General features: G+C 39.4%; 1 protein-coding gene across 2 annotated transcripts in view; it reads right to left on the minus strand.

Annotated features, from left to right (window-relative positions):
- The window catches only part of LOC127652282 (sarcalumenin-like), a 30,260-nt gene extending 9,723 nt beyond the window's left edge, over positions 1-20,537 (minus strand). For both annotated transcript variants that reach the window (XM_052138426.1, XM_052138425.1), the window contains exons 1-3: positions 20,338-20,537; positions 3,132-3,230; positions 2,405-2,500 (exon numbers count right to left, since the gene is read on the minus strand). In XM_052138426.1, coding sequence (XP_051994386.1) covers positions 2,405-2,500; positions 3,132-3,230; positions 20,338-20,395 — 253 coding nt within the window. In that variant the 5' untranslated portion in view covers positions 20,396-20,537. The remainder of the gene's footprint in view (positions 1-2,404; positions 2,501-3,131; positions 3,231-20,337) is intronic.
- Positions 20,538-21,202: the final 665 nt, after the last annotated feature.

Raw genomic sequence — 21,202 nt, forward strand, 5'->3', positions numbered from 1 at the left:
AAAAGTGAATACAAATTTTACTAAATAAAAAAACTAAAATAAATGGGAATTCTATTAATAAATAAACATTATTAATAAACATGTTTCCTGCATTTCCTTTTTTTTTTTTTTAAGGATAATGAGAAGCTAAAGATAAATAACCTCGGCCAATTACCAGAAATATCTACACTCAAAAAAAAAAAAAAAAAAAAAAATATATATATATATATTAAGATTTATGCATTTAAATTTCATAACAAAATTACATCAAACTGAATTGTGCAGTCGTTAACAAAATAACATTAAGAAAATTATATTTTAAGTATTATTATTATTATTATTATTATTATTACACAATTCAATTTGATTGAATATTTGTATGATATTGAAAAGTGTAAATCTTAACAAATTTGCTTAAATTTTTTTGCAAGGTGAGAAAAATCTACCCCAAAAATATTTGAGTTTATTTTTAAGATTTACACATTTAAATTCAAAACAAATTAAATTAAATTAAATTCAAACACAATCATATTGAATTGTGTCATTTTTAACTAAATTAAATGTATAAAAAGTGAATAAATATTTTACTTAATAAAAAGCTAAAATAAATGGAACAGAATTCTATTAATAAATAAACATTATTAATAAACATGCTTCCTGCGTTTCCTTTTTTTTTTTAAAGGCTAATGAGAAGCTAAAGATAAATAGCATTAATATACATTAAAATATCGTTAACAAAATAACATTAAAAAATGTTTTAAGTATTATTATTGTTATTATTATTATTATTATTATTATTATTATTATTACACAATTCAATTTGACTGAATATATTTATGATATTGAAATGCATACATTGGCTAAAATCTAAACATTCCATCAAATGAAACTGTATAATTTATAACTAAATTAAATAAAAAATTATTTACATATTTAGGGTGTTTTGTTTAGTTAAAGATTACTCAATTCAATTTGATGGAATTTTCATATGAAATTAAAAAGCATAAATCTTTATTTATATGTTGTGGAGCGGAGGGGGGCGGGGCCGGGCTAGAATGTCGCGCGCTCGGTCCCCAATCGGCCTGGTGGGGCGCGCGAGGGATAAAGGCGGCCGGTGACGACGGTTCGAGAGAGAGAGAGAATTACGGGCATGTCCGTCATGTGTGCGTGTTTATGTTTGTGCTTTTGGTTTGAGTTTAATTAAAATATTATTTATATTGACAAGCCGGTTCTCGCCTCCTCCTTGCCCATCTCAACCCCCTTACATATGTTTATTTTTATGTTTTTTTTTAATATTTTTTAGAAGATTTGGCATTTGTACCTATTGATCAAAAATGAAACATTCTAGAAAATGGTTATTTAGACGCTAAACTCAGCAGAAAGGTGATATAAAATCTTTCATTTGAAATGTTTCCACATTGTGTCACGTGTTTGGCAAAATAATGCAGAAAGTCAGAATGGTTTAGTCCACACAACATCACCATTTCCCCTGTAGTACCTCCCCTTAGTGGGCAATCATAGGATAATTAAACCACATTGACTGTAAAGAGGATATTTCATGTGAATTCAGAAGTACAGGGGACTAAAACACATGAAGGCTTATATAAAGTGAGGGCTGTTGACAAACTTTTGATTGCTTTCAGATGCATTCTTCTACTATGTTGTCTATTTAAGCTCTCTCTCTTTTCTCTGTTATTGGTCCAGTCCCCCTCGAGTAGGCCCGGATGTGCATCAGTTCTACAGCTGTGAAATGACGGGCCGCACATGTTACAGCTCATACAATCCACTCAGATACTCAGAATATAGCACTTTCACCATTTGTGCCGTTCATTGTGTAGAATGATTGTGTTTATCAGCGTTGGTGTATCTGTAACTTTGTGAGTAAATCGAAAATAGAAATACCCATATGGAAGAACCACATTTGCTGATGATTTTCGATATAGGTGTAAATACAGTATGTACGAGAATATTGGGGAAAAAGCAACAAAACAAAACACATGTGGAATTGAAACTACTGGCTTCAATTCAGCAATTTGGGTCTAAATGAGCTCAAACGTACTTACAAATTTGGACTGTTGGTGGCGCTAAAGGATTTCAGCTATAGATGCCAAATTTGGCATGATTAAAGATGAGTTTCTCTCCTACCAGTGCGCCAAATTTCAGACTCCAAGAATGCTTACAAGCTCTATAGTTGGGCTCTTAATGATTACCTTATCATGTAAACACATTTAACCTCTGCAACCTCCGGGTTCTTCCTTATGAATATGGTCACTTGAGTGTGCCAGGTAGTTTGCTGAACTAACTAGTGTGAGCTCTGATTGGTTGAGGAAAATGATGTAATGGCGATGAAGGGATGTAACAATCGATCAACATTCACATATAATCGTAAACTAGAGAAAGCAGTGGAAAACCAAGCTGATGGTACCTGAGATCTCATGTTGTCTGAGTTCATTGTACTTGTAGGCCTGTTCCATGGGTCTGATGGAGTTGTGGTAGATCTTCCTCAATCCCTGCAAAGCAGCTGAGAAAACAAAAGAAAGTGTGCATTTTCGAAGGTTGGGGAAAATAATGTGGGGAGAAGAAAGAGTGCAGATGGTGTTGTGGATAATGGGTTTGGAGAGGAAATGAGAGGAGACTGCAAAGTAAACATACCTAAAAAACAAGTGTCTGTTCGTCTACTCAACATGTTGGTTACTCTGAGTTCTGGTCAAACTTGCAACAAATTTAGCACTTATTTTTACATGCGAATCAGCTTTGCGGCAAGCTCTTCGCTGTCGCCAATGGTTGGTTGTAGGTTCAACACTACCATTGAAGAACTGCAAACTTCTGGCAAATGTTGTGGTGTATCACAAGCTCATTTGCACGTGAAAATAATGAGTGGGAAATTTGTCTGATGACGTTTGCAAGGGGCGATGACAGTTATGCGAGGCAAAAAAGGCTTGAACAGCAACCGTACAAATTTGAAGGCTATTTATTGGATCAGTAAAGGTATATGTCATGTTATGCGACTACACATTGCTTTACAGAGAGCGTACAAGCTACAGGTGGTGGAACCAAATTAAAGACTTATACCCAAACTTAAGTGAGACTTTACGCATGGCTGGTGTAACCCTACCCACCACACCAGCATCCAAAGAGCTTAATTTCCTTACCAGCATAGTCTCCTGCTTTCTCATCTGCTGCGAGCCGCAGAGTTTCCTCGATGTGAGATCTGTCCCTCAGGATGGATTCTAGAACCTCCTCTTCCTCTTCTGTAGAAAACACAAGACAAACAAGTTAAAGCTTTTTTTAAAAACCCATATTAAACCAGCCTAACATGTTCCTTGCCAAGCTGGTGTTCAGCTGGCCCAGCAGACAAGTGCTCAAACCCCCTCTGAAACCCTCAAACCACAGAAGTATAACAAGACTGGAAGACCTTAGCGAGACCAGCCTTTTTCATCTGGGAATCCTAGGCCAGGAAGACATTACAGCCTATATATAATTCCCTGTCTTAGGTTCTGTGATTGGCATTCCAAAATAAAGCAGTTCTTTTATCCATTGCCAAAGTCGGAGGCCGGAGACCTCCAAATGGGGATTGAATCTCCGAAAGAGGGCGTAGTTTATCCAAAAGTGGGCGGGGTTACTCCAAAAGGTCGTTGTGCCAACTCCAAAAGGGAGCATCACTTCCACTTGCGGTTAAGGTTAGGGAAAGGGTTAGGTAAGGGGTTCCCTATGTCTTTAATGTTGGTTTGGAGTTCCCGCCCCTTTTTGGAGCACTACCTGCAGCCATATACTTCTTCTGGGATCGGACACATTATGCTGACTCACTGACAAGCGCAATCTCCCATTACACATTATTGCATCGGTTTCGGCGTGATTGCATTCCCTTGCGGCGTGACTGGAAGAGAGTTGTGTCAGCAGTGTGGAAGACCCGGTTTCGGACCCTATTCGTTGACACCAGGATGTAATCACGTTGGCGTAATCTGAGGTGAGTGCGATACGGAAATTGCATTTTTCACTCTAACATAACATTTTTACTCCACTGATGGTTAGATTTAGGTTTGGGGGTTAAGTTTATAAAATACACACTTTACAGCTCGAAACATCTTGCTTCACCACTCTCTTTTGGCGCCCCTCAGTGGACATTTCACATGGCAAGTGGAGCTAATCAAAAGCTTATTTGCATGCTGCAAATTTGTAGCAAGTTTGCGTCTAGTTTAGATTTTTTTTTGAAAGGGATCGAAGATAAAAACTATTCAAAAGTAAAAAAATAAATAAATGTAATACAATTATACCGCCATAACACTAGGTGGCAACAGAGAGGAGAAATGTGATGAAAATAAAGAGGAGAAGAAGCCAGCGGTATGCTAAGCTAATAGGCTTATTTAGCTTGTGAGCTAACCGGTTAGCCTAAGCAGAACACAGAATGATATGTGACATATAATTATTATACAAAGTTATTCTTTGTTATATTTACACCATTTAGACAACATGACTTATACAGCGATTGCATAGGAATGTAATAGTTACTTTAGCCAATAGAATCGCTTTATGCTCTGGGGGTGTTAGCGTGGCCGTGATGTGTAGTACAGTACTTCTCAACCTTTTTGTCTCCAAGGCCCCCCACTGTCCAAGACAGTACTTGAAGGCCCCCTTGCCCGAAACTAGACATGTCTAGAGTAAAATCATGGATAATTTTGGATTCTAGAAGTTTCAGAAAGAGTCTGTTTATAATGCATAGATCTTATTTTTTAGCATTTTAATGAAGTAGGATAATTTGACTTATTCTAATATTTCCAATCTTAAATTAATTAAAGTCATATTGAGGCCTCAATGGAAGTGTGCTGAGGCCCCCTAGTGGGTCCCGGCCCCCTGGTTGAGAACCACTGGTGTAGTATGTGTTCCTTGTTGTCTTTTGCGGGAAGCAGACAGATACACGTGCCAACAACACTTTCCGCTTTGTAGGTTTGGTGATATTTCTCCTGTTCAAGCACATCCCTGAAATGTTTGACCTAGGACAAATCAGCTAGTCGAAGAGCGTTGATCATTCGTTCAAACTAATTCCGCAACTTAGTGGCTACCATCCCTTAGCAGGCATCACCAATGTATTAACTTATGAATAGACTTAATTATTTGCTGTCGATACTGCTTTTTGTAATTATTTCACTAATTTCATCATTGCTGTACTTTTAAATTCATACCATTGATATTCACACCACAATCCCCACCTTGTTTGCAGGTATGCACAATGCCTCGGGGTGTTACTGCTAGCTTGCTGTTATCAGGACTGAAGACATAAATATAGCCCGAGAGAAAGTCACCACATCTCATCATCTTAGATTTAGTAGCTCTACCATTCATTATAGTTCATTCTCTTTTATAAGCATGCAGCATGACATCTCTTTTGGAGGAAGGACCAAGAGAAGACAATGACATCCAATGGGGCGGCTGTGGCTCAGGTGGTAGAGCAGGTCGGCCACTAATCACAGAGTTGGCGGTTCGATCCCTGGCCCACACGACCCTACATGCCGAAGTGTCCTTGGGCAAGACAATGAACCCCAAGTTGCTCCCATTGGTGTGTGAATGGGACGCAGGGCTTTGAATACCGCTAAGGTTAAAAAAGCGCTATATAAGTGCAAATAAAAATACATGCATTACGTTTAAGTTTGGATTCCAATTTTAAAAAGTGTCTCTTGTTCTGTTTGACAATTGTCTTTGATGCATCTTATTTTAGTGTATCAAGCCTAAAAATAAAATCAAACAATGGCTGAGTGTAATGTAGCCATGATTTCATAACATGGGCGGTTGCATATGGGGGGACTCCCTAGTTTCATAACAGGTTTGACCCTCGGGGGGTTGGGGGACACATGGTCTACCAAATGATTTGATTATATGTTGATATGAGAGATAACAGATCTTCTCCATTCTAAATATAACTTGCATTGGGGAGTTGCCCAGTAGGACTGTCCTTGTGCGCCAAAAGACCATATTTCACTTTATGGCCACTGTATGGCTGAACCGCACTTCTGTTTTAGTAAGCCACTACACACTGATTGACACTTTCACACCTTAAGGGATTACAGACTTTGGTTTCATCTCTCGCCTTCATGTACATACTGCTATTTATGTATGTTTCCCGTTGGAATACTCGGAAGTGTCTGATGTCAGGTTCAGCCATTGATATTGACACACACAAACATACTACACATACTTAGTGTTTGCTTTTCGTGTGGGAATAAATATGCCTATTATATATATGCCTATTTTATATATATATATATATATATATATATATATATATAGACACACCAACCACTTTATTAGGTACACCTGTACATCTACTTATTCATGCGATTATCTAATCAGCCAATAGCAGTTAACATGTTAATATGCAGTGCCATGCAAAAAAAATCATGCAGATATGGGGAAAACAAATTTGATCTCAGTGATTTCGAGCATGGCATGATTGTTGGTGCCAGACGGGCTGGTTTAAGTATTTCTGGGATTTTCACACACAACAGTCTCTAGTGTTTACTCAGAACGGTGCCAAAAACAAAAAACATCCAGTCAGCGGCAGTTCTGCAGACGGAAATGCCTTGTTGACGAGAGAGGTCAACAGAGAATGGCCAGACTGGTTTGAGCTGACAGAAAGGCTACGGTAACTCAGATAACCCCTCTGTACATTTGAGCGCAACAGTGACCGCCCACCAAGAGTTGGAAGCCATGAACCAAACCAACCAGCTCCTAGGAGAATCAAAACATCACAAACTTTGTTTTGAGGCAAAAACATTTTTTAAAATCGGACATAAAGACAAGGGTACAAGCCTGTGTACTTATCGTCTTTCGTGAGGCCACAGACTACAATCCCATGAAGCATTGTGAATTATGTCATTGAATAAAAAATTCAATTGGAATTGAAATTGGAAATATATAAAACTATTGATTTTAGGTTATTGATTAGAAGTATAGAAACAATACATTTAACTTTTATTGCAAAGTTTCGCAGGTTTCCTTGGCAGCTGTTCTCTGATTGGTTGATCTTTCTTTGCTGTACCATGGGTAATGTGGTTGTTTAACATGAATTCCGCTATCAAACACGATCTTTAAACAATTAAGTTGAAATAACGCAGATGGATGGCTTTGACGGATACATATACCATTGGTGAACAACCTCGTAGCTCACGATATGTCTCTAAAGTTGTATAAGTTATCATTGAAAATCAGTTCATCTATGGTATAAATGAATGGGAATTTTACTTCCGGAACCAGACTGTTGTGCTCTATTGTAGTGAGCAGAATAGCATCTCAGGATGCACAACATGTCGAACCTTGAGGCAGATTGGCTACAACAGCAGAAGACCATGTTGGGTTCCACCTCTGCCAGCCAAGAACAAAAAGCTGAGACTGCAGTGGGCAAAGGTTGACCAAAACTGAACAGTTAAATCCTGGAAAAACATAGCCTAGTCTCATGAATCTGGATTTCTGCTGAGGTACACAGATGGTACACTGCTGCCCCAGCTTTCTGTTCTTGGCTGACGGAAGTGGAACCCAACGTGGTCTTCCGCTGTTGCAGCATATTCGCCTTAAGGTTCGACGTGTTGTGCATTCTGAGATGCTATTCTGCTCACTACAAATGTACAGAGTAGTTATCTCAGTTACCGTAGCCTTTCGGTTAGAATTGTTCCATGGTATTCTTTGAAGTACCTCGGAATACCATGTAAATACCTTGGTACAGAATATGGTAATCATTCAGAACTATGGTATATACACAGGGTTGGGACGGTTACTTATGAAATGTAAAATGTAATTTGTAACGTATTCCGTAGAATACTCAAGGTCAGTAATGTATTTTGTAAGGGTAGACTTTTTATTCCAATCGTAACTTTACAACTTAGAAAATAGCTGAACATCGAAAGAGTTTTGTCTGTCTAAAATGAACTTACTAGAAAGTATTTTGGCATAATCACACTCAAAGTATTTCCCAAACAAAGGCTCCAAATTCCTCCAGAAGGCTCCCATTTGGTGAAGGATAGTATTATAATATTAGCCCAGAAATAACCAAGTAGGAATCAAACACATGGACGAATCAGCTAGCATTATTTCTCTTCCTGCAGCCAATTAAGGCCAGAATGTTAGCCTGAGTTACAGTTCACTATAATTGTGTCTTTCCATACAATGAAAGTGATCTTAAAAAACAAAAACTGCTTTGTCAAGAAAGCTCTAAAATGGATATTAAGTCTGGCTCGGTTGCACAAGGTCCTGAAAACCTTATACTAACGTCAACCATTGCACAAACCCCCTAGCAGCCCTTAGCGTTAAACAGTCTATTTATTTTGTTATTAGGTGTCCATTAGCATTTAGTTGCTTATTTGAAACCAGTTTAGGGAAGCATTAGCCTTCCTAGATGGCTGTGACCCTTGACTGAAATGATTCTGCTCAAGTAATATGCATCAACCTGCATCAGCGAAAATGTATAAACCATCTGTGAATATAGGGCAGCCAAGCTACTGAAGAGCCAGGCATCTGTTTACATCTTACCAAGATATATACTTGCAGTTCAGCAGAGGCCAATTTCTTAGACTGATTATATAAGCAATGGGCTCAAGTTGTTTGCAACGAACAACATTTGTGAACAACAGTTAAAATGGTTGTCTCCATTTATGGGTGGTTGATCTTCTTTACTAGCTTAACCAGCAAGTTTTGCTTGGGAAAAGTAGGGCAATGCTGGTCCACTAGTTGGTCGGCCAGCACAAACTAGCTTAAACCACCATGTTTCTCTCACTGTTGCGTTTAACCCTGCTGGAAAATAAAATAAATGTAACCATCTCAGTCAAGCTGGTTTTGGAACATATTAGCTGGTTTCTTGCTGGTCAAAGGTGGTTTACCAGCCCCTACCAGCTTGACCAATCGGTCCAACCATGTACAAACCAGCTCCATCTGCTGGTAGAATGACTTATCAACCCTCAAGACCAGCTCAGACCAGCTATTGACCCATAAATGACCAGCTTGTACCACCAGTGGGTGGTATTATCTGTATTTTCCACCAAGGGTGTCAAACAAAACAGTTACTCTCTCATGATCTCACATATTTATTATATTTTTGTTTCTCTTGGCTTCACAACCAGATCACAGACCTCTTGCTGCGGTCAAGGTCTAAAGCCAAGCACTTCACACAATTTCTCCAGTGTGCTGATGGCATGTCCCTCAGATTGTGAAGGCATATTGTTCTGCCACAGCTTCAGAAGTGTTCGGAACAGATGGTGCTCCCAGCACCAGAGCCTGCAGGCATGTTGCGATGACACAACATGCTAGTTAAAGAATACAAGTGTTCAGCCCATGCTAGCCAAGTCAAGCTGCTAAAAATACAGCACTGTAATGTTGAGCACAACACAATGCTAAAACTGTGAAAGGTTAGAGGCGAGGTGTGGAGTTCAAATGTGTGAACTCCGAACAATTCAGGGATCCATCCATCCATCCATCCTTTCTATCTAACTTCCATTTATGTATCTGTCTGTCTGTCAATCTATCTATCTATCTATCTATCTATCTATCTATCTATCTATCTATCTATCTATCTATCTATCTATCTATCTATCTATCTATCAATCATTGGTCTGTCTGTCTGTCTATCTATCTACCTACCTACCATTGGTCTGTCCATCCTTCCATCCATCCATCCATCCATCCATCCATCCATATACCTACCACTGTATGTTCTATCCATCCATCTACCTACCTACATACCATTGGTCTGTCCATCCATCCTTCCATATACCTACCATTGTATGTTCTATCTATCCATCCATCCATCCATCCATCTACCTACCATTATATGTTCTAATAATCTATCCATCCATCCATCCACCTACCATTGTTCTTTCTATCTATCTATCTATCTATCTATCTATCTATCTATCTATCTATCTATCTATCTACCATTGGTCTGTCCATCCATCCATCTACCTACCACTTTATGTTCTATCCATCCATCCATATACCTACCATTGATCGATCTATCTATCTATCTATCTATCTATCTATCTATCTATCTATCTATCTATCTATCTATCATTGGTCTGTCTGTCTGACAATCCATCCATCCATTTACCTGCCTACATACCATTGGTCTGTCCATCCATCCTTCCATATACCTACCATTGTATGTTCTATCTATCCATCCATCCATCCATCTTCCTACCATTATATGTTCTAATAATCTATCCATCCATCCATCCACCTACCATTGTTCTTTCTATCTATCTATCAATCTATCTATCTATCTATCTATCTATCTATCTATCTATCTATCTATCTATCTATCTATCTATCTATCTATCTATCTATCTATCATTGGTCTGTCTGACTATTACCAACTATTGTTCTATCTATCTATCTATCTATCTATCTATCTATCTATCTATCTATCTATCTATCTATCTATCTATCTATCTATCTACCAACTATTGTTCTATCTATCTATCTATCTATCTATCTATCTATCTATCTATCTATCTATCTACCTACCATTGGTCTGTCCATCCATCCATCTACCTACCACTGTATGTTCTATCCATCCATCCATATACCTACCATTGTTCTATCTATCTATCTATCTATCTATCTATCTATCTATCTATCTATCTATCTATCTATCTATCTATCTATCATTGGTCTGTCTGTCTGACAATCCATCCATCCATTTACCTGCCTACATACCATTGGTCTGTCCATCCATCCTTCCATATACCTACCATTGTATGTTCTATCCATCCATCCATCCATCCACCTACCACTGTATGTTCTATCCATCATCTACCTACCTACATACCATTGTTCTGTCCATCCATCCTTCCATATACCTACCATTGTATGTTCTATCTATCTATCCATCCATCTATCCATTATATGTTCTATCTATCCATCCATCCATCCATCCATCCACCTACCATTGTTCTTTCTTTCTATCTATCTATCTATCTATCTATCTATCTATCTATCTATCTATCTATCTATCTGTCTTTTAAACCATCCATCATAAAATGGACAGGGACAGAGACCAAATATAACTGTTAACCGCCTCTAACACTCCTTTTTATCTTGCAGTTGAGTGGTCTTTAATGACACTTAAGGACGTTATACAATCAGTAAGGAGAATATAAGCAATTGTGTTAAGGACTCTGACGTGGCCAAGCATCTAACCACCCAACAAGTCCAAGATTGTCAGGGAGTTAGGCTACATGAATGTACACTGGGCACGTTGTATACACACTATAACACCTCCAGCACCTAATATAGTGCCAACACCATTACAAATATATCCACTTCAGACTAGCATGATGTCTGTCAATGTTGAGTGGTCTCTAATTTAACTCTGTACATACCGGAAGGGCAAATACGCAAACGACTAGCATCTGTCGTGCAGACTACGTACATCCAATGAGCTTGTCGCCTAGCGATGGAAGCTTTGGAAAAAACACAGCTGTTGCTATAGCTCATTCTGTTGGAATGCACCATCGGACTACTGTTGTCTGGGGCTTATTCGTCAAATACACACATTTATGCATTGGGGGGATGATATCCAGTAACTTAAACAGTGGATGGCATCACTGGTAATAATGGTCTGATTAGGAAATTTGTTCGACAGCTCCTTTAAAATGTATGATGGTACTTTATACAAAAAATAAGACATTTTTGGTTGCTTCTCTACCTAGCAATGCTTGTTACATCATACCAATTAACTAATATATTTCCAGTGGTGCATAGGTGTGCTCCTTGGTGTATTAAAGTAAACCCCCCTGAATCTATCTATTGGCAGATGCAAGAAACAAATTGAATGAATGTGAACATGATTAAGGCAGATGAGCCTTGAGACACATCTGAATCCAGCAGACTTAACAGGAGCACGGGAGAGGTATACACAACCTTTAAATTGGGCCAAGAGATTTCCAGATTTACAAAACTCTATCTTTCAATTCTTAGATTGTAACCAACCATCCATCCATCCATCCATCCATCCATCTATCCATCTATCCATCTATCTATCTATCTATCTATCTATCTGTCTGTGTCTGTGCAGGGCATATCACTGAGAGAATTGAATTGCAACAGGTGCCAAGCTTTTCGAGTTCTGGTCCCAATTGGTGACAGAAATAGCTCCACAATGGGTCATGCCTCAGAAAGAGTGGGGGCTGGAGACTTGCTGGCCTTTTTTGTGCAGGTCCTGAGTTTCTGTCGATCAAGAGTTTGAGGCTGATCTTCAGAGACATTAAGACGGAATGAATAATCACACATGGTGCACACATCAAATGTCCAAATAATCGAAATATTAAAATTAGGCCTCTATAGACACCATCAGTTTTCCACATAAATGCAAATCAATGCAAGCAGAATCTAGAGTAAGAATCTAAATGAACACCTAGCATGTCTCAATACCCAAGATCAAACATCAATCTTGAAAAGGGGACATATTTTTCCAATAACTTCTAAGGTTTTGTCGTGGAATAGGATTCCAGAAGTTCTTCTGCGCTGTTTTTAGCTCCTTACTTCAAAGCTTTTAATAGCACGACACAAAATGGCAGTGCCAGGGCGTGACACATTTTTGAATTTGAGAACAAGGATTGTATCCGGGTAGTAATTCCACAGAGGAATCATGGGTATCAGATGTGGGACACAGTAAGACCATCACATGGGACAGAGGGGTAGAGGGGATTTTAAGCATGATTCGTTCAACAAAGCCACAATGCATGACCTTAGCGTTGAAGCTTCTCTCTTTTTAGGGAATCATTATTTGTGGCCTGTCCCACAATTCCTATCTGAGGGAAGTCCCTTAAGAGCAAGGGCATTGCATGCATTCTGTACTGCATTACTGTCAGGTGGGGAGAGCCCTTACTCTCAGTGAGTACCCGTATCAAATGCATAGTCAATGCAAATGACTTTCTCCATTACATATGTGTTACTTGATAGAGGACTTGTGGCCAAGACAAGTGGTTTGATTTTTAAAGATACAGTTCACCTAAAAATTCTTATTCTGTCGTAATTTATTCACCATGATTTCCTTCCTTCATTCCTCTTTTATAAACATCATGGTGTTTCTTGTCAATACATTGGTAGTTGATATAACTCACTTTAAGGCTTAAAAAAGGATCCAAAAGTATCACAAAAGTAATTCCTGCGACTTTGAAACCATACAATGTGGCTTGCGATTTAACACTGAAAGTTGCATAGTTTTAGCAGACATCAAGGTTTGTACTGCAAAAATATAAGAGAAATCTGATTTTCTTTGAACTTTTGACATAAAGAGGTCATTGTATTATGAAAACATACTGTAAGTTTCAGAACTCAAAACTTCCTCCTCACTGCAAAAAGAGCATTTGATCAAACCAAGCTGCAAAAACGACTTGTTTTCTACTTCCTCCACATTGTGATGTCACACTGTGGAAGACATTTGCATCTGACTGCCTCCAAAACAACACATCAACACCTAGCTTACTTTTAATCACTTCCGTAGCCCGCCCAGTAGCGGTGAGATAGCAAGTAGAGAGCTAGCCAGTCAAGAGCAGAGAGCCAATCATAACAGAGGGCGTTTACTGTCAAGTCACAGAAGAGAAACAGCACCAAAACAGAGCATTTCTGAACTAGGGTCAGAATCATGAGGGAGGAAAATGATCATGTTTTACAAATATATTACAGTTTTAATTTTTTTGTGTGGGCAGGGTTGGTTAGTAACAGAATACATGTAACGGGATTACGTATTTAAAATACAAAATAAAAGTAACTGTATTCCACATTACATTGGTAAGTAGAATACAGTTACATTCAAAAAGTATTTTGATTACTGAAGAGATTATTTTGCATTTTATTGTCATTTGTTTCGTTTAATATTTTGTCCTTTCAGATGGAAAACATTTATGCATATAAATGATGCGATACAAAGTGCATCTGAACAGCGGTGAAACACTTTCTTATGATGTGTGAGCAGACAGAGAAGTACGTTTGAAGTAAGTTTGGAGCAGAAGAAATAGAAATAAACCTTGTGTAACTTGTTAGCTTTACGCTAAGCTAAAATGCTATTTCTAGCCATTTTACATGCACACGTTACCAGACACGATCATATTTTTATATTAAGAAAATTCACGTTGGATCATAATTTCTTTTTTCTAGTAAGAACTTTGATATTAAGACCAAAAAAAAAGATTGTAATTTTTTCCCCTTTTCTCCCCAATATGGAATGCCCAATTCCCAATGCGCTCCAAGTCCTCGTGGTGGCGTAGTGACTCAGTTGCCTCCGCGTCTGAGACCGTCAATCGTGCATCTCATCATGTGACTTGTTGAGTGCGTTAGCACGGTGACCTAGCACGTGTGGCGGCTTCACGCTATTCTCCGCGGCATCCACGCACAACTCACTACACGCTCCACCGAGAGTGAGAACCACATTATAGCGACCACGAGGAGGTTACCCCATGTGACTCTACTCACCCTAACAACCGGGCCAATTTGGTTGCTTAGGACACCTGGCTGGTGTCACTCAGCACGCCCTGAATTCCAACTCGGTTTTCAGAGAATGTATTTTAACATGTGTATTTTGTCAGAGTTTTTATAGTCAAAACAAGTGAAAAAATCTAGAAGTAATCCAAAGTATTAAGAATACGTTACTGACCTTGAGTAATCTAACGGAATACATTACAAATTACATTTTACAGCATGTAATCTGTAATCTGTAGTGGAATACATTTCAAAAGTAACCCTCCCAACCCTGCCCATGGGTTTGACTTTACTTTGCTTAAATGAGTTCACATTTACTTTATAAATAAACTAATTTGTCAACATCATTAACTCTTTTTTGACTAGACTATATAGTAAATGTGAACTCATTTAAGCATGCACATCAACAGGTTTAAGCCAATTGCATGCGTTTTGACGTGTGCAAGAGTAAGTACAAATTCTACAGTTTGCACAATAACTAACCGCACGTGTCTTATTGATCAAAACCGATGAGTTGATTCTCAGTTTAATGGTCAAACTCTTCACAACTAGACCAACAAGAGCAACAGGATGTCCACCAAGAAGATGGGAACTTGTAGTGTTTGCTGTGAAGGAGGTACAATTTATTGTTTTTTACAGAACTACCGAAAGTTTTATCATTGTTGCATTTATTTATTGATTGATTTTTTTGCATGGTTATAATTTTGTGGCAATATTCTCTTCACTATATATTTACATTTACATTTATGCATTTGGCAGACACTTTTGTCCATAGCGACTTACAGTGCACTTATTACAGGGACAATCCCCCCGGAGCAACCTGGAGTTAAGTGCCTTACTCAAGGACACAATGGTGGTGGCTGTGGGGATCAAACCAGCAACCTTCTGATTACCAGATATGTGCTTTAGCCGACTACGCCACCACCACTCCTGGTATATATGACTTTGCATGTAAGAAATGTGTAAAAATGTGAATTTTCTGTTTACATGTAACAAATTACTACAAAAATAAATGTACTGTATACATACAAATGTGCATATCCTGTTTCTGTGCACTACAGTATTGTACAGTATTGACTTTTCCCAGTAAACATTTAACTAGTTGAAATTGTTAGCTAAAAAGCTGATTCAGCTAGACAAAACTGACATTCTTGTGTAGTACAGTAAGCAGTCAGTGTCAACAAAATTGTATCTATATGTAACAAACATTTCCAGGGTTGACTATCATGGGGAAAAAACATCTAAACAGTTTGACAAGTACGGCGCACACGATGACAAAAAAACTTTTCAATTTGGTAATATTTGCCAATTTACTGACACAATAATTACTGTAGGTTTGGAAGCATGAATCAAATGTTTTGGGTGAGTTACTGCATTTTGCAGACATGCAATAGAGCGATGATGTCCCATAAAACAGCTGTGACAATTGCATTGGCAGTTTAATGAATGTTAAGACTGTTTATAAAATGAGCCAAAGCGATTGAGAAAAACTGTAATATTATAAGCGAACCTTAAGGCACACATTAAAATGATAAAAAGGCATGTCATGATCCCTTCGGAATGCCTTCTGAACACTTGGAATATGACTCAGAATTCACACAGAATACTTTTACATTCTTTTTGAAGCTTGATGGTGAATCCGTCTCCACTGTGATTGTATTGAAAAGGCTGGAAATGTATAAAAATATATATATATATATATTTTGTGTTCCGCAGAAGAAAGTAAAATTGACAGAGTGAGTAAGAGTGAGGACATTTTGACAGAATTAAAATGTTTGGGTAAACTACAGTTTCAAACACCATGACTGCTATTAAACTGGACTTTAACAGAAAAGTTCTTATTATAGAACAGGCCCCCTTATTCCTTAAACTTGTCACCCTAAGACACTTTTTGATGTAGCTAAAAAGGAGGAAGGTGAGATTCTCTGGAAGCCGGACAGATGGCCATGCCAGGTCGTAAGGTCTTAAAACCTTTGACCTACTACAAAGCAACTGGATCGAGAGAGTGTTTTGTCAACTGAATCCACTCCCCAACTTAATCAACATTTGAGAGACCCTTCGGCAAGAACCTGTCAAGATTACTCCAAATCCCTGATGTTTGGTACAGTTGAAGACAGCCAAAGTTACAAACCCATGGGCTATGTTGAAATGTACTTCCCTCTTTACCATCTGTGTGATCACAGATGAAAGACAAAGGGGTTCTGCCCAGAAATGGAAGTGCAGCGTAGTTCTAGCGGGAAGACTAGCAGCTGTACATCATCACATCATTAGCGGGGTAACTCCTAGCCAATCGCATATAAGCCATTGCTTGATAAGTCTGCTCACAATCTATCACATTGATGTTTCAGTGTGCTAACCGGCAACCTCCACCACCCCACCACCACCAGTTGAGCCCCGTCCCGCACAGGGGTAGGCTCCTCGCCCCTGCCTCCTATCTCCGGCAGGATATGATGGTTCCGAGTACAACTCCCTCGGTCTACGCCAAAGAGAGACATTACATTTCTGTTTTACATTCATCAAATAAATGGCATCTTAAACCTCACTCAAGCCTGCGTGTCTTCCTGATAGAAATGGCTTTACGAGGTTCATAAGAGCTAAAGGTGTAACAGATATAAGTTCCACCGGAGGTCTGTAGTGACAGAAAGACTGTGTTTAATGCTGTCAAATTTTAAAGACTTGGGTATTGCACAATAACCCTAAAGTCTCAAAGTTTCCAGGTGTCTCATACATAAAGATGGTAAAGAAAAATCTACGCATAGATATGCATTGGCGTAATTGTGATGAAGCCAAAGATTGTGATATTTACATGCCACATTATGAATGAAAACTAAGATAAACTCATAAGATGAGTTTTAAAGGCTTACCTGGTCTCATAAAAGCACATTACCATACAGTAATGAATTACATAGCTTGTTGTATCTATCGGGACAGTTGTATCTCACTGTCCCGATAGATACCGATAGTGTTCGTGGTAAATGGTCTGCACCTTAACCTTAGAGGTTACCAAAACTGCTTTACACTGTGTCCCTATCACCCATCAACACACACATTCACACACCAATGGTGATAGAGCTGCCATGCAAGGCGCTAGCCTGCCATTGGGAGCAACTTGGGGTTCAGTGTCTTGCCCAAGGCATGTGGAGTCATGTGGGCCAACCCTGCGATTGGCAGCCGACCTGCTCTACCACCTGAGCCAGTTGTCTCTTACAACATCAAAACACTTACTTTAGTACATAATCTGAAAGGCGATACATTTTAACGTTTGCATTAACCAACTACATTTATAGGCTTGTTCAAATGCAATCAACTTGCACGGTTGCTCAACTGATAGACCGTTGCACTTGAGAAGAGCTAGGGTACGAGTCCCGAAGAGCCTGCGAGTCGACACGGTAGCCAAAAGTGTCTTAGAAGCAACACAAAATGACCTGATTGCTTTAGAAGTTGCATTTTTCATGTCACATGTACTTTTATCGGTTAGGTTTAGGGGTGGGAGATTTAAATCTTGTTGATTTAAAACTCGATAGAACATTAGCTTTGAAAACCTCATCTGTTTGGGAAAAACTGACTTGCTTTTAGCGCCATCGAAACTCCTACGTTACATGTAAAAAAGCACGGGTTAGGGTTAGGATTATTTTAACAGCCACATTGTTGTCCATTTGAGGCCACTGGCACATGAGTGCTACCCAGCACAAAGCTCAAATCACAAAAGTGTTGTTGAGCACAAGGTGAGACAGTGCTATCTTGTGGCATATACAAAATTATGCCTGGCCTGGCATAGATAGCCTCTGCCCCGCCTACTGAGATAATGCATGTCCTAATATGGCCAGTCGCTGGGAATAAATAAATTGCGATTGTGTCAGGGTGACAGCAGCTGTGCACTGGATCCAAAGAGGAGCACGGAGGAGAGGGGTAGAGAGAGAGGGAGAGGAGAATGGGTAATCTATAGTTGACAGTGTCTGGTTACAGGACAACTTCCAATCTTAGACACCTGATGGGAGACTGGGCAACGAAGGCCCACCCTGGGCCGAGAGGAGCCCAAGGACGGAGCAAGGGTAATGACAACTGCTAGAACCCTCGGAAATCTCAACCGAAGCTAAAGTCTGATAGCTAAAGGCAGAAGGTCTAGACATTTATAGCCTAATCGAGGCAGAACATTTGATGGTCTTGTATAAGAAAAGTAATAGAAATGAAAACAGCATTTCAAAAAAGAAATACCCTACTGAAAAAAACAGCTTAAACCTGCATAAACTGGTTTTCTGGTTTAAGCCGGATTAAACTGGTCTAACTGGTTTCCCAGTCATGCGAAAAGCTGGTGTTCAGCTGGTTTAGCTGTTCGCCAATCTGGACTTCGAACCTGAAAAATAGCCAAAACCCAAAATGGGAGACCAGTTAAACCAGCAAACCAGTTCAGGCTGGTTTAAGATGCTTATATACTTTGCTGGTGGGCAGCTTAAACCAGCCTAAACTGCTTTTCTGGTTTAAGCAGGATTAAACTGGTCTAACTGGTTTCCCAGTCATGCGAAAAGCTGGTGTTCAGCTGGTCGCCAAAACTGGTCTTCAAGCCATTAAAATCCCCAAAACCCAACATGGGAGACCAGTTAAACCAGCAAACCAGTTTAGGCTGGTATAAGCTGTTTTTATACTTTGCTGGAGGGTGGGGGCATCTTAAACCAGCCTAAACTGCTTTTCTGGTTTAAGCAGGATTAAACTGGTCTAACTTGTTTCCCAGCCATGCGAAAATCTGGTCTTCAAGCCATTAAAATCCCCAAAACCCAAGATGGGAGACCAGTTAAACCAGCAAACCAGTTTTGGCTGGTTTAAGCTGTTTTTATACTTTGCTGGGGGGGGGGGGCATCTTAAACCAGCCTAAACTCCTTTTCTAGACTTATCAGGTTTGCTGGTCTAACTGTAGCTTGTCAGCAATCTGTTCTGCAAGTCTGACAAGTGCCCAAAACCCCACCAAGTAAACCAGTTAAGACCAGCAAACTAGTTTATGCTGGTTTAAGATGCAGGTTTTTTTAAGCAAGGACTGTCAACCTGCAAAAAATCTAAATGTATCACAAAATATTGCTTTTTTATGATATTGAACATCTAGCTACTAAAGAAAGTACATTAACAAAGTACAAAGTTCATTAACATTAATCCAATGAGTCCTTCATCCCCAGTCTCTAAGTCTTTCCATCAGCTGGTTCAGTGCCTCGCAACAGCTGACGCTCAATGCATGGGCTAAAACGTCGACTATATGAAAATAAAACCCTTTCCATTTCCCCAGCTGTGAAGCAGTCAGCACCTCAGGGCTTACAATTGCTTCTTATGGAATACATAACACAAATTGAAAAGATAAACGATTCGTTCACCATCAAGAAGGGACTTTTTGTTACATTGGACATGCTAAGTCCTTAGAATAACTCATCCAGAGACCAGAGTTATTATTGAACACTGCGGGTTTAAATAGCTCAGACCAGTGGAGGACGACAGCAGATGGTGATATGGCAATCTCCTGCTGGTGACCGTCACAGTTTTAAGGAGTATTTCCCACCCCCCACTTACACTGCCATGCCTAACTCATTCAAATGGCCCACAGTTCCTACAAACCATGTCAAAATGACAAGATTACATTTTGCACAACAAGCAATGCTGTACCAACAGCTTGCAACCATCTTGTTCTATTTTCGGGAGACAAAAGCATGTGATCATTGATTCCATTTACCCTCAAATCAAAGTTTTTCTATTTCAAGCTGAGCTAAAAAAGTTTAAAACCAGTATATGGATTTAGCTCACAGTCTAGCAGATGGATTCTGATCTTTCAAGTGTCGTTCACTTTTACCTTCAAATTATGCAAACCTCATCTTCAGTCCTTCTTTTTTAAGCAATTAACAACCAATAAAATGCATTTACCTGCTGTGGCCAGTACCATAAGGGGTACAAAGAAGCAGAGCGAGACTAAGACCTTCATGTTGGCTGCCAGGAGAACTCTGGTAGCTTCTGTGGCTATATATACCAGGCAGAGAAGGTCAGAGGGCGCCAACGAGGAGGTGGTCTTACAGATGGGGTTGCTGGGTGATCATGTCTACATGGAGAGGGTTGGTGCCATAGGTGTCAGAACGGGGCGACTCTGTGCTTTATGCACCCGAGCAGCTGACTGTCACTTTTAGCAGAGCCGTCATGGCTGACGTCAAAACAAGGGTGGGCGACCATCTCAACCAGCCCGTTTGTACAAGGGGGCTTTGGCACTTTAGCTGGTGATGATTTTGACAACTGAGAAAGCATGATTCAGAGTATAACAAGAAAAGACTGTTACTGACATGACATTACATTTTAACCTCTTCAACTCTGGGGCATTTTTGGGCTGCCGACTGCCGTTTCAAATTCAAAAGGTCACCATTTGCACATCCTGTGGACCAATAAATAAAGACAATCTTATGATTAATAGAACTTTTTTTCGTTGTTGTTGTCCTAACTTTGTAAGCAAGAAATTCTGGTTATGTTCACACCATCTCCCTCCAAACAGTCTTATTTTATACCACAAATAATTTCCGTCACAAAATGCCGTTCTGAAATGAAGGTGGTGCTCTAACGCATTTTAGCCCTCACAGATTTGCTCATCCATAGGCATTGTCTAATTTTCAGTTCAGGCACCATCCCCATTGTTTCATTGAATATCTCGGCCTCTGAGTGGACTAGAAGCTCAATCTAGGTGTCATAAGAAAGCTGAGATCCCCCCCTCCCTCTCCCCCTTTTGAGATTAATATATATGCCCAAA

This window comes from Xyrauchen texanus, chromosome 12 (genome assembly GCF_025860055.1).
Source record: "Xyrauchen texanus isolate HMW12.3.18 chromosome 12, RBS_HiC_50CHRs, whole genome shotgun sequence".
Taxonomy (NCBI): Eukaryota; Metazoa; Chordata; class Actinopteri; order Cypriniformes; family Catostomidae; genus Xyrauchen; species Xyrauchen texanus.